Raw genomic sequence first — 16945 nt, forward strand, 5'->3', positions numbered from 1 at the left:
TAAACAATATAATTAGTATTTTTATTTGTCGACATTTAACTACTCAAATGGAGTCGCGGCTTTTTATTTTTATAGATTTTATACAATATAAAATTATATCTTTTTATAGTTTCTTCTTTTAACATTTAATATATATATATATTTTTTTATTATATGAATTCTAATGTCAAATTTTTCTAAATTTGATGATTTTGTTCTTGTAAATCAATTATGCAGGAATGAACTTATTCATATTCTAGAATCTATAGAAGGTACAAAAGATTTAGTCATTGAGGCTAATCTTATTCGACCAATTGATAAAATTGCATCAATGTCAATGTTACAACGGCATAATGTTGGAAGAGTACAACAATTATCTGATTCTCATTCAATTACATGGTTAAATTATGACAATAGATGTTTTATTATTCCACCAAATATAAAAATATTAAGACGTGTATGTGATTTTATTAAAGCAGAACCAACAATACCATTTTCAATTATATTTGTACCAAGATTAACATTAACATGTGAAACAGAATTAGAAAAAAATGGATTATATGGAATTGTAAAAACATTTGACTTTGAGATACCATTTATATCAATAGAGACAGATTTATTTTCAATGGAAATAACAGATAATATTTGTAATCCATTATTAATAGCTAAAAATATTATTCATATACAATCATTATATGGTACATTTCCAGTTATACATTCATTAGGTGGAAGTGCTTTAGAGGTACAAAAATTATTAAAAAATTATCATAAAATATATCCTGAATATGTTATACCATCTTCTATTGATACAACTTTTCAAAGTTTATTAATATTTGATAGATATTGTGATATTGTTCCTGTTTTATTAACTTCATCAACATATGAATCTCTATTACATAATACATTTGGTATATCATGTGGTAAAATATGTTTTGGAAAAAAATTAGATAACAAATTAAAAAATTCTGAAATATTAAAAGGTAAATCTATTGCTCTTAATAATTCAGATACAATATTTGCCACAGTTAGAAATAAACATATATCTGATGTTTTTCCCTATTTCTCTGCAAAAGCTAAACATATAAAATGTTCATTTGATAAAATTTCAAAAACGAATCAGGTTGCTGAAGTTAAAAAATTTGTATCTAATGAGTTGGCATCTTTAAAAACATTACAAAAACAATTAGAAATGCATATATCTGCCTCTGAATTAATTTTAGATGAAAATAAAGGTATTAAAGAGAGATTATCATTTGAGCAATCATTACTACTAGAAGAGTGTGATTTAGAATTACTTATTGAGTATATTGAAGAAGGAATGTTAAAACGTACTAATTTTGAACAAATTCTTTTATTGATGTCATTAGCATCAATCTGTCAAAATGGTATCCCATCAAAATATTTTTTACAATTTAAAAATAAATTTTTAAGAGCTTATGGTTATGAATATCTACCATTGTTGCATAGTTTGCAACAAAATAATATACTTTATGAAAAGTCACATATCACATTACCAACATTAAGTCAGGTATCTCAATTTGCTAATCAAAAACCAAAAGTGCCATTAACTAATATATTTAAAATTTTTAATTTAACAAATGATAAAAATAAAACAAATGGTAAAACAGAAAGTCAACCTCAACCAAATTATGTTTTTAATGGAATATATACTCCATTAATTATTCCCATATTAAAAGAAATCTTCCTTTATCAAACATTACCATTAGAAAAATTAAAAAAAATTTTTAATAATCAACATATAATGAGTACAACATCAAAAGATATAAATATAAATTCAACAACAAAAATGTCTTATAATACATCTAATTCAAAGAATTTAGATTCAAAAAATAAACCAATTGTTGTGTATTTTTTATCAGGAGTAACTTATGCTGAAATTGCTGCTATCCGATACCTTGGTAACCAACTTCAGACAAAATTCATAATTATATCAACACACATAATTTCTCGTGAAAATTTTATTACACAGTTTGCACGTTATTTATTACCAACAAATTTAGATACATCGTTATACGATTAATCAAGTTTATTATTTTAAAGATAAAAATTATATTTTTAATAGTTGTTTAAAGTAATTTTCTTTAAGTTTGAAGGTAGGCTGTTATATTATAAAAATGTTTGCCATAACTTTTAAAAATTTCTATAAAAAAAAAAAAAATTTTTTTTTTTTTAAATAAATGAATGTATGAAAAAAAAAAGTGTATTGTAATAGATGTTTTATTGGTAGGTCTAATTTATAATATTACAAATATTTTTTTAGTTAGGTAAAATATGATAAATATAGGGGTAGGCCCGTTATTTTTTTTTTCATCAAAAACAATATTATATCATTTGTGCACTGAAATTGCATAATTTAAAAGAAATATTTAGATGACGTGACATCTGTTTAATGATTTTCTCTATTACTTTATTCATAATATTGAATGACAAAGTAACAATATTTTTATAAAGTGGTTTTTAAAGATAGTGAAAATTGTTTATTTTTTTAAATTCATATTTAGATATCATACGACTTTACCACATTTATTTCAATTATCATTGTTTATGTAATTAAATTCTATAAATTGTTTATAGTAGGCATTCTTTGATTTATAATATTTAAAAATAATTATAAATAATTCGCTAACATTAAATACAGCATGTTTGTGTTATAATATGTCGTGTAATATACTAAGAATTTATATAAAACAGGTGTATTGAGTACAAATCTAAAGAAATTGACTAAAATTAATAAGAATATAATAAAATATTTTCTTTCTTTATCCTAAAAATATAAATTTTTATATTAATATTTTATTAATTATAAATAATCATAGTATATTCATGATAATATTATTTTCTTATATTAAATGTTTTTCATATATATATATATTTTTTTATACTTATTTAAAATGTTATATAACATAAGCATGACGATACTACTTATCTTTTTATATTTCTATTTTTAGCATCATTATTTGTTCTTTTCAGTAAATTTAAAAATAAATCTAGATATTTATATCACCGCATACTTTTGTCTGCGTAAGCAAACATATGAGCTTTCAAAATTCTAACATAGGCTTGCATTTATGTATGTATGTCTTTGAAATAAAAATTTCTTTATATATGTAGCTATGAAATTTGATGTGTGTAGCTTTAGTATCCTTCATCTCTTCCTTTCAAAAACTCTACACAAACCCCCCGTCCACCATCATTCTTTCTCTGGTCCGAAGATACTCGGTATTCCCTTTTATCAATGGTTGTGCTACTGAGCAACATTTATGCTTTTTTTTTTATAAAATAAAATCATAATATTGCCATTATGAGGAGACATTAACTGAAAATGAAATATATAATAGTAATATACAAATATATATACATTTATATATGTGTATACATAGAAAAAAATTATCATTATGTGAAATTATATCCACTATTATCATTAAATTTTATTTTCTTCTTTTTTATCTCTATTATTTTTTTACTTCCGATACTCATACTATTTCCCTTTTATATTATAATAGATAAAATATATTTATATAAATTTATATACGTATTTGACATAATATTAGATAAAATATACTATATTATAAAAAGATTTTTTTTTTTTTTACTATTATTAAGATAGGAGTTTTAACAATTAAGGCAATATATATATATGTATATATATATATATATATTTATTTATCACATCGATGTTAAAAATAGACATGTCAATAAGTAAATGTCATTTATAATTTCAAATTAATAAACTTTCTTTCATTTTCAGCCGCTTGTTCGGCCAAAACTAAAATAAAACTGAATTTAACGATTCAATTTATTCATATCATCAATAACAAATATTAGAAAGAAAAAAAAAAACCAATATATTTAGAAATCCATATCAGTACTTATTATATATTTTTAATTCAAGATTTGTTTGTTGAATAATTAACGGTTTTGTGCTTTTATAGCGAAAAAAATAATTAAATTGATATAACATTTTGTGTGATTTTTGATTTGTGGGCTAACTAAAACTTCATTGTAATATGGAAGAAGAAAGCGCGCAACACACGCCTACTTCAATTCCCCCTAGTTGTTTATCGAATCAGGATTCTACCTTCCTTGATATGCAGTTAAAATTGTTACAACAGGTAAGCGTGATTTTAATAATATTGTAAATTTTTTTTTTATGTTAAAATAATAATTATTTGATTATGTTATTTGATTGAGTATTTTAATGAGGAATAATTTTAATGACTTAAAAAACATATGATTTACAAATTTTTAATGATGTTTTATTAGTTATAAAATAAATCTAAAATATTTATAAAATATTAATAAAAGTATATAAAAAAAAATTTTTTTTTTTAAAAAGTGTATATATAAAACCAAATTTATTAATATTTGTTAATTTTAGATGTATACACATCAACAACCAAATTATAATCCTTTCGATATTCAGACACAATTAAATCAAAATACACGAACATCAATGGAACTTTTAAAACAAATGCAACTTGCATCATTATTAGCTAAATCAAGTCTTCGTGATAATACAAATGAAATAAGTCCACCAGTATTAAATTCAAATGTCAATGGAATACTAACTGGACAACATAATATTGTTAATATGAATATTTCAGAAACTTCTAATTTTGGTAATTGTATTAATATAGAAAATAAACCAGCAAGAAAAACTAGTGCTCCAACATCATCTTCATCAACAGGAAATCAGACAATCTCACAGACAACAAAAGATAAATTAAAAAGTATGATTGCTATAAAAAAACAAAAAAGTTTAACAGAAAATTCTATTGATATATCACTTCAGAAAAAAAATAATATAAATTTTCAAAATCAAAATCGTTGCCAACAAACAATAACATCTGGAATAACACATTATGAACCATACCCTAAACCTTCAACAACTCCTCAACAAAATAATGAATTTAGGTTGAGAAAAGTTAATTCAGAACCAAATTTAAAAATGAAAATTCGCCAACGTCTATTAACAAAAAATTCAGGGTGTCATGGAACTCAAACACCTACTTATATCTCACCAATTCATAATACATTAAAAAGAAGTGAAAGTACTGATCCGGCACAGTTATCCTGTCCCCAAAACCCACATATCCTACTTAATTCAGCATCTATATCTCAACTAAATGGTACACCCTCAGTTCCAGCAACTTCATCATCATTTATCTTTAATAGTTCAATGATACCATCTCCATCATTACCTAATTTACATGATTCATTAGCTAAAGAATTAGCCACAACACTAAATATTAATCATTCATTATTATCAACACAAGGATTGAGTACTGTATTATCAATGCCTTCATTAAATGATAATGCTGCATTTTCACAGATTAATTCTCTCCTTGATTTTAGTGTTTTAGAGGGTTTTCGTGACACAAATGGTATGTTAACACCAAATAGACATGTACCAATAATGGTTCCTGCTGGTGGATATCAAAGTTTATTAAAACAACAATTAAGAGATCTAGTTTTGAGGAGAAAAAGTTTAGTTAAAGAGGAACCTGAAGAAGAAAATTCAACAGCTGAGGCAATTCAAAACTTTTTAAATTTAAGAAATATTGTTCCTATATCATCAGATACACAATTTAGTGACAGTAATTCAGTTTCTGATGGTAATATTGAAATACCAAATATTGTAACAAATCAAAATAATACATTTTCAGGATTACCATTAAAAGGAAAAAAACAATGTGGTTTAGCTTATGATAATGTAATGGGAAAACATCAATGTATTTGTAAAAATGAAGATAATCATATTGAAAATAATAATAGAATAACTTCAATTATTAAAAGATTAAAAGATATAGATTTAATAGATGAATGTGAAATAGTACCATGTCAATTAGCTAGTGTAGAACAGTTATGTTTAGTACATTCCCCAACATATGTTACATTTTTTGGAATATCTCCTCTTCAATGTGCTAAAGTTGACTCCTCAAAATTACCAATTAAAAGCTTTATTCAAGTAAGTATTAATAAATATATCCTATTTTATCTATATTTTTTTTTCTAGCTTGATTGTGGTGGAATCGGAATAGATGGTGATACATATTTTAATGATGCAACAACTCATATTGCTGTTCGTGCAGCAGTCGGAACATTAATAAAATTAACCTCTTTGGTAGCAGAAGATAAATTACAAAATGGATTTGCATGTATCAGACCACCAGGTCATCATGCTGAAAAAGAATTAGCATTAGGATTTTGTTATTTTAATAATGTTGCAATTGCTACTAAGTATTTACAACAAAATTATCGTCATAAATATCCTAAAATTGCTATTATTGATTGGGGTGTACATCATGGAAATGGAACACAAAGTGTCTTTTTAAATGATGATTCAGTTTTATTTATTTCGTTACACAAACATGAACATGGTAATTTTTTTCCCGGTTCTGGTAGTGTTACAGAATGTGGTGAAGGAAAAGGTAAAGGTTATAATGTTAATATACCATTTTCTGGTAGTGTTATGGGAGATACAGAATACCTTGCAGCATGGAGAGCAGTTGTTATGCCAATATTAAAATCATTTAATCCATCATTTATCTTTGTATCAGCAGGTTTTGATGGTTCAATTGGTCATTCAGCTGCACTCGGTGGGTATGAATTATCACCACAATTATTTGGTGTTTTTACTAGTGAATTAATGAAACTTGCTAATGGAAAAGTTGTTTTATCATTAGAAGGAGGATATGAATTATCTTCTCTTGCAGCTTGTGTTGAATCATGTGTAAAAGTAAGATAAAATCTTTTTAAATTTATAATATAAAAAATTTAAAATTTTAAGGCACTCCTTGGAAAAGTAATAAATCCCCATACAAGTCTCTCAATGAATGCTTTAACATCATTACCAAATGATGCTGCTGTAGAATCTATTCAACGCGTTATTGCATGCCAACACAAATATTGGCCAATATTAAATGAGATAAATGCTTTAGGTGTAAGTGAAATTGAATGGCAGACATCATCACAAAACTCTTCTTTAAACGGGCTTAATAATATATAATAATACTGAAATATTAAAATAACAAGACTAATAAAACATTCCATGATAAGGACAAGAAAAAAAAAATGTAACATTATTGCTCTAATATTTATAAAATTTAAATGATATGTACATTTCATTTTTATGAATTGTATTATATTATTATTTAAATATTCATTTTTGTGATATAAACTTATATTATTGGAATTAACAAGTACCAAAATAATACTATTATACGTGACTCCTACGTGTCATTTTGGAATGATAATACCAAATTTATTTCCTCTCAAAGGACTAATCAAAATTTCTATATTTTTTTTGTTAATATTTATTGATTATTCAACTTATGATCTTAATTAAAGGCATAATAAATTCATCAATTTTAAAACTATTTTTGATTATAACCCATTATTATATATATATTTTTTTTTTTATATTTATAAATATAACTATTTACAAAACTTTGTAAAACTAATTTATATATATTTGTATTAACGAACAATTATTATATGTCGAGATATTTTATTGTTATATAATGATATAAAATTTTTAATAAGTGTATTTTATAGAATGAGTGATCAAATTGAAGAGTTGAATGAAAAGGTGGAAGAAAATTCTAGTGATGATGAAGTATTTAAATTAAAAATTCAATTAAAAAGTATCAAAGTAGAAAATGAACGTTTAATGGAAAATTCTAAAAAAATTAAAGTTGCTACAATGAAATTAAAAGAAAAACTTAATGAAAAAACAAAATCTAATAATGAATTGTTGGAGGAAGTAAAAAGTTTAAAAGATAAAGTTAAAGAAAGTGATGAGTTACATAAAGAAAGTTGTACAGATTTAAATGAAAAATTAGTACAATTAGAAAAAGAAAATTCAAAAAATGAGGAGATTGTTAATAAACTTAAAAAAGAATTAGAAAATAGTATTGAATCTTTTGAAACAAAAAAGTTAGAGTGTGATAAATTGAAAAATGAGTATGAAGATTATAAGAGTAAGGTGGATTATTTATTAAAACAAAAAAAAGATGATTCAAAGGAAGGTTCTACTACAAATGATTATGCAGAGATGGCTTGTACAATTCGTGCTCAAAATATTAAGATAACAGAACTTGAAAATGAAAAATATTCTTTAGAAACAGAATTAAGTCTTTTAGATGAATCTTATAACAAATTAAAGGAAGAATTTAACAAAGAAAAACAATTTTATATTGAAAAATTAACAGAATTTGAAAAAGATTTTGACTCAAAAATAAAAGAAAAAGAAAAAAATTTTGAAGATGATAAATATACATATCAACAATCAATAAAAGAAACTATTAACAATAATGAATTTTTGCAAAAACAAGTAGATGACTTAAAAAAACAAGTTTCTGTATTAGAAAATCAATTGTCAAATGCTACATTACAAGTTTCAACATTACGACAAACATCTGATGTCATTACAAAAAAACGATCTCATTCACCGGAAGTTAAATCAATACTATTACCTAAATTTGAACCTGCTATAAATATTAGATCAAATATAGAAGCAGAGATGTTTTTAAATAGTAATGAAGATTTCTCTGTAGATGATGGCCTTTCTCCACCTATTGATAAAAATGAAAAATTTAATTTAAAAGATTTATTAAGTGAAAATTTTGATGGGGTCAGTGAAATAAGTCCATTTAATTTAGATAAATGGAATAGTAATGATACTGAAGAAGAGATAACATTAGAACATTATGAGGAGGCACTACAAAAGTTAAAACATTTTGAGAGTCTTCTTAAAGACTCTGAGATATGGAATAGTCAACTTGAGGAACAAGTAAAATTTCTTAAAACTGAACTTCGCCGTATTACAAATAATGAGGAGAGAATGCAACATCTCAAAAATATTGAATATGTAAAAGATGTTATCTTAAAATTTATAAAAGATGAAAAAGTAGAAAATGAGAGAAAACAATTAATTCCAATTTTAAAAACATTATTAAAATTATCAGATGAGGAGGTTAATGTATTAGAAAATTTTTCAACTAAATTTGCCTTAAATAATACAGGTAAATTAACAAATAATTGGGGAAGTTATTTTAAAAATTTAACAGGAATATAGTAAAAATTTATCCTATTTTTAATTTATTAATAAATAAAAACATAAAACTTAACAGTATAACTTCAACAATTAATTATTCTTTTTTGTGTCTGAACAAATTAAGCATTTCATATTCCATAGGATGACAGGATGGAGATGGAATGATAACAGAATGTAATGGTGGTCCCATATCAATATCAACTAAATCTTTAACTGAACAATAAACTATTTTTTGATTATCCCATCCTAATCTAGCAACAGCAACAATCATAGTGTCTGGTGTTAATACTAAAAAAAAAAGTAAAGATTATAAAATAATAATATAATTACATTTTTCTGAATTTCTTTCATTAAGTAGATCAATAGCAACTAAAATTTGTTGAGCAGCCTCAGATGCTGTCATATATTGTGGTGGATTTCTTTTCATCCTTCCTTTCATTAACTCTTCAATATTAATTTCATTTGTCTTAATATCAAGAAGGCACAATGTATGTTGTCCTCTTTCAAGATTAAGTAAAACTTTTTCAAAATATGAAATAGGTTTGCAGGTATCTGTCCAAAAACAAAATGAAACAGTTTCCCCAAAATTGTATAACTGTAATCCAGTACAACCTATAGCATTCATTATAGATGCATTATGAATAACTTTAACTGTTATTCCCATTTGTACAGCACGAAGATAAATATCAGAATGAGTAGTTGCACCAAAAGGATCACCCACAACAAGTAATGCAACATTTTTTTCCTTGGCATTTTCTAAAATTCGTTCAGAAAAACTTTCAACCATTTCTCTATCAGCTGGTATTATTTTTTTATCATAAAATTTTTCCAAAATATCCGGTGATAAACCACTGCTTAAAATTGATGTATAACTTTCAAGAAAAACTTCATCACATTCTTTTATTATTTTTTGTCCTTTAACAGTAATATCTTCAACAGTTCCCAATCCAAGTCCAATAAGATAAAAAACCATTTTCTAAATAATAAAATTAGAAAAAAAAATAACATAAAATATTACAAGTAATTAATGAATTTTTAATTATCATATATAAAATTAAATATTTAAAATATATTTTATTTTAATTCTTTTAAATAATTCTTCTAATCTATTTTACTTTTTTTCTTATTATAACCTTTAATTAATGTTCCTATGATCCAGAAATTAATAGATAAGAAAATTAATGAAGCTAACCACATATAATAATGAGTAGAAAAGCCATGAAATTCAAATAAGTAAGCTGGGAACATCCATAAACCTTGCCCCACTAACCATAAAATAAACATTTTTATACTTTTCCATTCATTAATCTAAAAAAAAAAGTTTAAAAGATTATAAAATAATGACTAAAAATACCTGTACATAAATATAAATTAATGGTAAAAAGCAAATATACCAGAGAAAATATTGTGAAGTACATACTTTGTTTAAGGAAACAAAAGAAATTGTTGTAATAAACCAACAAAATGGCAAATCTTTATGATATAATATGGCAAAATATATTATACATAAAAATTGGGGAATAAAAGCAAAAATACCAACATATTTTGTTATGACAGGATCATTCATTGATTGATATAAAAGAAGATAATAAGGTGAAAAATTATGAGCAGTATCAATTCTTTTAACATGATACAATAAATATTCATTTAAAAATAATTCACCATAAAATTGATACCAAAATATGATAGTTCCATAAAATATTCCCAATGAAAATATTATATATAATATTCCTCTATAATTTGTGATCCAATTTTTAATACTTTGAGTACTAATTAATTTATCTGACTGTTTTGATAAATAAAAAAATATTGATGGTAAATATATGATAGGATAAATTTTTATATGAATGGCAAATAATCCCATAACTATAGATGACAAAAACCATTTTTGTTTTAATAATAAATAAAGTGAGATCAATACAAAGAAACAAACTAAAGCATCAGAACTTCCACGACTAGAAATTATAAATGATAATGGATTAAATAACCATCCAATAGACAATGATATAATAAAAGTTTTTTCATTTTTGATATTTAATCTTTTAACTTGATTGGCAATTTTATATAATACATATGCCAATAAAATATCTGTTATGGCAAAAATAAATTTACCAAAATTAGGAAATTTAACACATGGTAATAATAACCATGCCAATGCTGGAGTATATCGATATGTTGTTCTCATAAATGGTGATTCACCATTTGCTACATGTTGAGCTGCATCCGTAAAAACAAAATAATCTTTATCTGTATATTTTAACTAAATACCAAATACCTAAATATTTATTTAAAAAACTTACTAAAAACATATAATCATGTATTTTTGCATAAAAAATTAAAAAAGTTCTCAAGACAAATCCAGCAATAAGAGAATTTTTTAAATTAATAGTAAATTGAAACATTTTTCATAATTATTTGAATGATAATTTTAAAAAAAAAAATTGAACAAAGATTTTCTTTTACCTTCCAACATACCAAATATAATCGTGATAGGAATTAACTTAAAAATATGTTTATTGTTAATATAATAAAAATATTGTAATAAAAATATATTTCTTAGTGATAATTTATAAAACATGTAAAGATTAATCTTACTTACTAGTTATTATACTTAATTATCAAAAATATAATTTAAAAAAAAAAAACAATAAGATTTATATTTAATTTTTATATATATATATGTGTAATAAAATGATTTAGTAAGTAAATAAAATCAACCGGTCATTTGGGCCTGATTATCTTATGCCAATAATAATCTTTAAAAATATTGCAAATATCTAAAAGCCTTCAACTTTATCATATAAAAGTAAGTTAATTTTAATCATTAACTTTATTTGTATTACAGCAAAGTTCCACATTTTGATTTGAATTATTTATTTAAAATCAATGAATCATATTTATATACAAAAAAAGAAATCCAGATTACAATGTTTTGGAAATGAAAAAAGTATTGAAATTCTTATAAAAATATATAGTCTTCTATATACTTTAGGTACAATAGTATTATATATTTTTGCTATAGATAATGAATTATTTTATATTGGAGTATTATTATGTATATTTTTTATTATTCTTTGTATTATTTACTATATTGGATTAAAAAAACGCCTGACATGGTTTCTTGTTCCAATAATTGTTACTGAAATTGCAACAAATACCATATTTACATTAATGGCTATTGTAATATTTATGTTATATTTTGTAAATAGAATGGGCCTTCTAGAAGTGGTTGATTTTTTACACAATTATATCATTTACCTATGTATAGGATGCTGTGGAATTATTATAAAAGATATTCTAGTTTTTTCTTTGATTAAAGGTTATTTTATTATAAAAGAAAAAAATGAACATATTATTATACTACAAAATGAAACTGAATACATCAAGTTAAGTTTTACATCAAGGCCAACAACAATATGATTAAAAAAATTTTTAACAGATTATTTTTATACTTCTAATCTTTTTTTTTTTTTTAATAAAATAACTACTAAATATACAATTTATGAAACGATAAAGGATAAAAAAAAAATTTAATAGTATAATTGTTATTCTTCAATGTTTGTATTTATGTTTCTTGATTTTTTACCCTCTAAATATTGTTCCCTAGTACGTTTATTTTTAATTCTGAGGTGAAATAATGGGCATAAATAACAACACCAGCATGATAAAAATATAAACACAGTTAGAAAGAAAAAAAATCCTACTATACATCCAATTATGACACCAGGTAGGTATTTAGATCTACAACATGTTGGATAATCCATACCATCACGATACATGACACAACAAACATCATAATTATCAGGATCTATTGGTTGAGGGCAAAATGCTGGAAATCCTAAAATAAAAATATTTTAAATATTCAATGAAAAAAAAAGAGATACCTTCACCACTTGGACACCAATTAATTTTCCTTCCAGATAATATATCAGGAATATGTTCAGTCATTTTAGTAAGGAAAAAAAACAAATATTATTTTTATCTTTTTAATAATAATACTACTTCGTTTTTGATACCCAAAAAGTTTGTTAAAAAAAGTTAAATGATATAAGGGTAACATGAAATAACAGAAATGAGTAATATCTTGATTCATTAAGTTCAATTTTTAAAGCATAACGTATTATATAACCATTTTTATAACTATACTATTTTTAAAATATTTTGAACTGGCCATTATATGTTGAGAATCATAGTCTAAGACTCCAATTACATTATATTTTTTAATAATATTGGTAAACTTTTTTTTAGTTAATATAAAAAAAGTTAGTATAAGTAAGAAAAATTCTTACATAGACATGGTTGTTATTATTTATGATATTTTTCTAATTATATTTTTAATTTCATATAATTTTTTTTCTCAAAATAACGTCTTATTTATGATAATTCTTTGTTAGAATTTTCATTGTATTTATAAAAATATTATTTTTACTCTTTGTTTGAAAATATTTATAACAAAAAAAAAAGTTTATTTTTTGTTAATACTTTTAATTAAACAAAAAAAAGTTTTATTTATACAGTAATAAGATATTATGAATTACTAAAAAAAATAATTAAAAACTTAATATTGTTAACTATACTGATCTTCACAAATAAAGTAATTGAAAAAAAAAATTTCCTTTAATTGTTAGTGGTAAATATAATATCTCTTTGGTTTAAAAGTTATTGTAAAAATAACAACGTAAAATATAAATAAATTGTTTTAATAGTTTGTTAAATTATAATTCTTATTTTATTCACATAGAAAATCCAAAAGCTTCAATAAATTGAACAACAAATTCTTCTTGCTCACCACCAGCTAACAATTCATTATCAAATGTTTGACATTTTTGACTTATCCCATTATTTAAATCAGCATCTAACCAAAGACCATAATGCCCTTGTCCAGCTCCTACACTCAAAAAATCTTTTGTTGCATTTATAAAAAATTGATTATCACCCGTCCATGTGAAATGACGAAGTTCTCTGAAAAAAAAAATTATTTTTTATATATAAATTAATATATTTTATTACCTTGTATGTGGGTATTCTCCAGTAAAACGGAAAAGAAGACATGAATCACCTGTACCATAATAATGTTCACATGGATAAACGGGAGTAGAAACAACAGCACCAAAAACATGACCTCTGGTATCACGAATAATAATTAATATTGGTGACATTTCTTCACCAAATTCTGCCATTTTTCGATAGAATGTTGAAAGAGAAAAACCATGTTTTTCACTACTATATACACTAATCCATGGGTAACCTTCTGCACGAGGAGGAAGTATATCAGCAATTTGACGAATCATGAAATCGTCCAATATTTGAGATGATGTAGAACCTTCAGGAAGTGGCATTTCAAGATCTTGTAAAGAATCTTCTATTGATAATCTTCGGCACATTTCTCCAACTGTAACAATTTCCCATTCTCGATTGACAAGAGAATTACCACCAAAAATTGGTGTATTCCGTTTTTCATCTAAAAATTAAAAATTTATTAGAAAATATAATAATAATTAATAACTAATAATTTTAACACTATTTCACACCTGTAATATTATCTTTTTTATCAAAACCTTGATTAACTACAGTAACCATATGAGAAACTTTTCTCATACCATTTTTTGTTGCTTTTTTTATTGGAATAGATAGTCTACGAACATTTGTTTCAACAAAATTATTAGAAGATAACGAATTTGAAGTATTATTCAAAGAAGATGAAGTTATTGATGATAATGAATTAACTGAAGAATTAACTTTTTCCAAAAAATTACTTATCAAACCTTCATTACTTAACATTTTATAAAATTAATTTGTACTAACAAATAATTTTAAAAAACTTTTTGCTAAAAAAATATTTTATAATATAATAATTATATCAAAGTATTTCAATTATATATAAAAAAAAATAATTTTTTTATTATTTATATCATATATTAGACTATCTAAGTCAACAACATTTATAATAAAACATTTTATATATTTAAAAAGTATAAAAAACACTCACTATTTATATATATAAAACTCCTTAATTTTAAATGTAAAAATTACATATAAATTTTTTATAGTTAAATGAATTTAAACAGGAAAATAAAATTGTCAAAACTTTAAACATCACAATTAAAAAATTATATTTTGAAATTTATAATAAATATGGGTCATAATTAATAATTGTTTATTATATATAAAATATAAATGTAAAGCTAAATATTTTGAAGTAACCTATCAAAGTTAACTTAAAAATAAATTTATATTTAATCTCAACATAAAAAATAAATAAAAAATTTTTTTTATAAATATATATCAATAAGAGTAAATTAAATAAAAATAAAATTAAATATGAGAAATTAAAAATTTGACAAATAGCTATCATTATTACTCTTTATATTTAATGTCATATTGTATTATGTAATTTTGTATATACTAAGAAACAATTGTATTAAATTAACTTACTAAACTTTACTTGATAAAATAAAATTATAGTGCCTTAAAATTATATGTACATGTCAAACATTTATTAATGTAAAAAAAAAATTAATATTTATATAAATTTAGTAATTTTGTCAACTAATGACATAGAAAATTTCAAGAAAAAAAATGAATTGAATAAGTACTTTATATATATTTTTTTTGTTAAAAAAAGTACTTTAATAATACTTTTTTAAAATGTATTTAAAAGTACAAAGATAAAATTTTTAAATCTATGATAAAAAAAATTATATAAAGAATAAATTATATAAGTAAATAAAAATAAAAAGAAACTTATTTCTAAATATATTAAAAAAGCATAATAAATTATTAACTTAACGAATAAAAAATTTGCATATTAATAATTTAAAATTAATATGTAAATGTATGAAATAAAAACTTACACTATAAGAAATATTTTGTAACAAGAAAAGGTTCAATATATTAAAAGAAAATCTAAATGTCTTTTTTTTAAATTTAAAATATTTTAATAATGATAATCAAGTACATAGAAGAAAAAAATATTTTTTTTTTTAACAAATGAACTAAAAGTATATTTCTTTAAATTAAATGGGTCAATTTCAAAAGATGACTTTTAATAGAGTTATTTCAACTATTGTTGAAATAAAAAAAAACATAATTACCTGTTTTATACTTTTTTTTTTCAGCAGCTCCTATAGATAAAGCTCTTAATCGTTCAAAACTTTTTTTGAATGTACTCTTTTTCTTTAATGGTTTCATGCCCCACTCTCTAGGATTATAATCAGATAAGGATGGTATTATATGTATTTGAGAATCAGTATTTCTTCTACCAATTCTCAAACCTAATTTTTCAGATGAAAAATTTTTTCCCTTATAAAATGGCATAGAATCTTTTTTAACATCTATTTTACTATCAGAATTTTTTCTTTTATCATTGACTAAGAAATTGTAAGTATCATTTAAGTCACATTTATGATTTTCTACTTCAAATGCTGAGTCATTAGTGGTACCAGAGTTGGTTGAACAAATTGAACCTGATGGTGAAATTTGTTCATTATCAGAATTAGAAACAAAACTTTCATTTGTTGATTTTCTTAATTTAATAGCTAATAAAATCTTATTATCCATCTCACTGTCAGCATAGGCACCTCCATGATAATGGGAATCAAATAAAGAGCATGACTTTGGAAAAACAGGTGGAATATTAAATGAACTTTCAAAACTAGTATGTCTTAAATTTTTTTTACTCCCATTATTTTTAAAAATTTTTCTTTTATCATCTGCTGATAAAGTGCTTGCTGTATTTAAGCTTGATAATTTTTTAATTCTTTTTTTTAAGTCCATTATAGAAAAAAAAAAAGTAATAATATATATTTATATATATATATATTTTGGCACCAGTATCGATTAAATAAAATTCTAACAAATAAATACAATATAAAAGTACAATACAAT

General features: G+C 23.0%; 8 protein-coding genes across 8 annotated transcripts; 4 read left to right on the forward strand and 4 right to left on the reverse strand.

The window, feature by feature from the left end:
* Positions 1–163: 163 nt before the first annotated feature.
* Positions 164–2020, forward strand: SRAE_1000248000 (Vacuolar protein sorting-associated protein 33B; the record flags this gene model as incomplete). The annotated part of the gene is made up of 1 exon (XM_024649560.1): positions 164–2020. The coding sequence occupies one exon, from the start codon at positions 164–166 to the stop codon at positions 2018–2020; it is 1857 nt and encodes a 618-aa protein (XP_024503426.1).
* A 1987-nt stretch (positions 2021–4007) lies between these two features.
* Positions 4008–7009, forward strand: SRAE_1000248100 (Histone deacetylase superfamily and Histone deacetylase domain-containing protein; the record flags this gene model as incomplete). Its single annotated transcript, XM_024649561.1, has 5 exons — positions 4008–4112; positions 4379–5615; positions 5667–5968; positions 6017–6739; positions 6791–7009. The coding sequence occupies 5 exons, from the start codon at positions 4008–4010 to the stop codon at positions 7007–7009; spliced, it is 2586 nt and encodes an 861-aa protein (XP_024503427.1).
* Positions 7010–7558: 549 nt separating this feature from the next.
* Positions 7559–9079, forward strand: SRAE_1000248200 (GRIP domain-containing protein; the record flags this gene model as incomplete). The annotated part of the gene is made up of 1 exon (XM_024649563.1): positions 7559–9079. The coding sequence occupies one exon, from the start codon at positions 7559–7561 to the stop codon at positions 9077–9079; it is 1521 nt and encodes a 506-aa protein (XP_024503428.1).
* A 73-nt stretch (positions 9080–9152) lies between these two features.
* Positions 9153–10031, reverse strand: SRAE_1000248300 (Diphthine synthase; the record flags this gene model as incomplete). The annotated part of the gene is made up of 2 exons (XM_024649564.1): positions 9153–9346; positions 9389–10031. The coding sequence occupies 2 exons, from the start codon at positions 10029–10031 to the stop codon at positions 9153–9155; spliced, it is 837 nt and encodes a 278-aa protein (XP_024503429.1).
* Positions 10032–10159: 128 nt separating this feature from the next.
* Positions 10160–11460, reverse strand: SRAE_1000248400 (GPI mannosyltransferase 1; the record flags this gene model as incomplete). Its single annotated transcript, XM_024649565.1, has 3 exons — positions 10160–10366; positions 10413–11318; positions 11359–11460. The coding sequence occupies 3 exons, from the start codon at positions 11458–11460 to the stop codon at positions 10160–10162; spliced, it is 1215 nt and encodes a 404-aa protein (XP_024503430.1).
* Positions 11461–11944: 484 nt separating this feature from the next.
* Positions 11945–12326, forward strand: SRAE_1000248500 (Hypothetical protein; the record flags this gene model as incomplete). The annotated part of the gene is made up of 3 exons (XM_024649566.1): positions 11945–12005; positions 12051–12238; positions 12282–12326. 3 exons carry the CDS (start codon positions 11945–11947, stop codon positions 12324–12326), a joined length of 294 nt encoding a protein of 97 aa, XP_024503431.1.
* A 277-nt stretch (positions 12327–12603) lies between these two features.
* SRAE_1000248600 (Hypothetical protein) lies at positions 12604–13006 on the reverse strand (the record flags this gene model as incomplete). The annotated part of the gene is made up of 2 exons (XM_024649567.1): positions 12604–12896; positions 12943–13006. 2 exons carry the CDS (start codon positions 13004–13006, stop codon positions 12604–12606), a joined length of 357 nt encoding a protein of 118 aa, XP_024503432.1.
* A 785-nt stretch (positions 13007–13791) lies between these two features.
* SRAE_1000248700 (TLDc domain-containing protein) lies at positions 13792–16834 on the reverse strand (the record flags this gene model as incomplete). Its single annotated transcript, XM_024649568.1, has 3 exons — positions 13792–14020; positions 14069–14519; positions 16153–16834. 3 exons carry the CDS (start codon positions 16832–16834, stop codon positions 13792–13794), a joined length of 1362 nt encoding a protein of 453 aa, XP_024503433.1.
* Positions 16835–16945: the final 111 nt, after the last annotated feature.

The sequence above is a fragment of the Strongyloides ratti genome (genome assembly GCF_001040885.1).
Source record: "Strongyloides ratti genome assembly S_ratti_ED321, chromosome : 1".
Taxonomy (NCBI): Eukaryota; Metazoa; Nematoda; class Chromadorea; order Rhabditida; family Strongyloididae; genus Strongyloides; species Strongyloides ratti.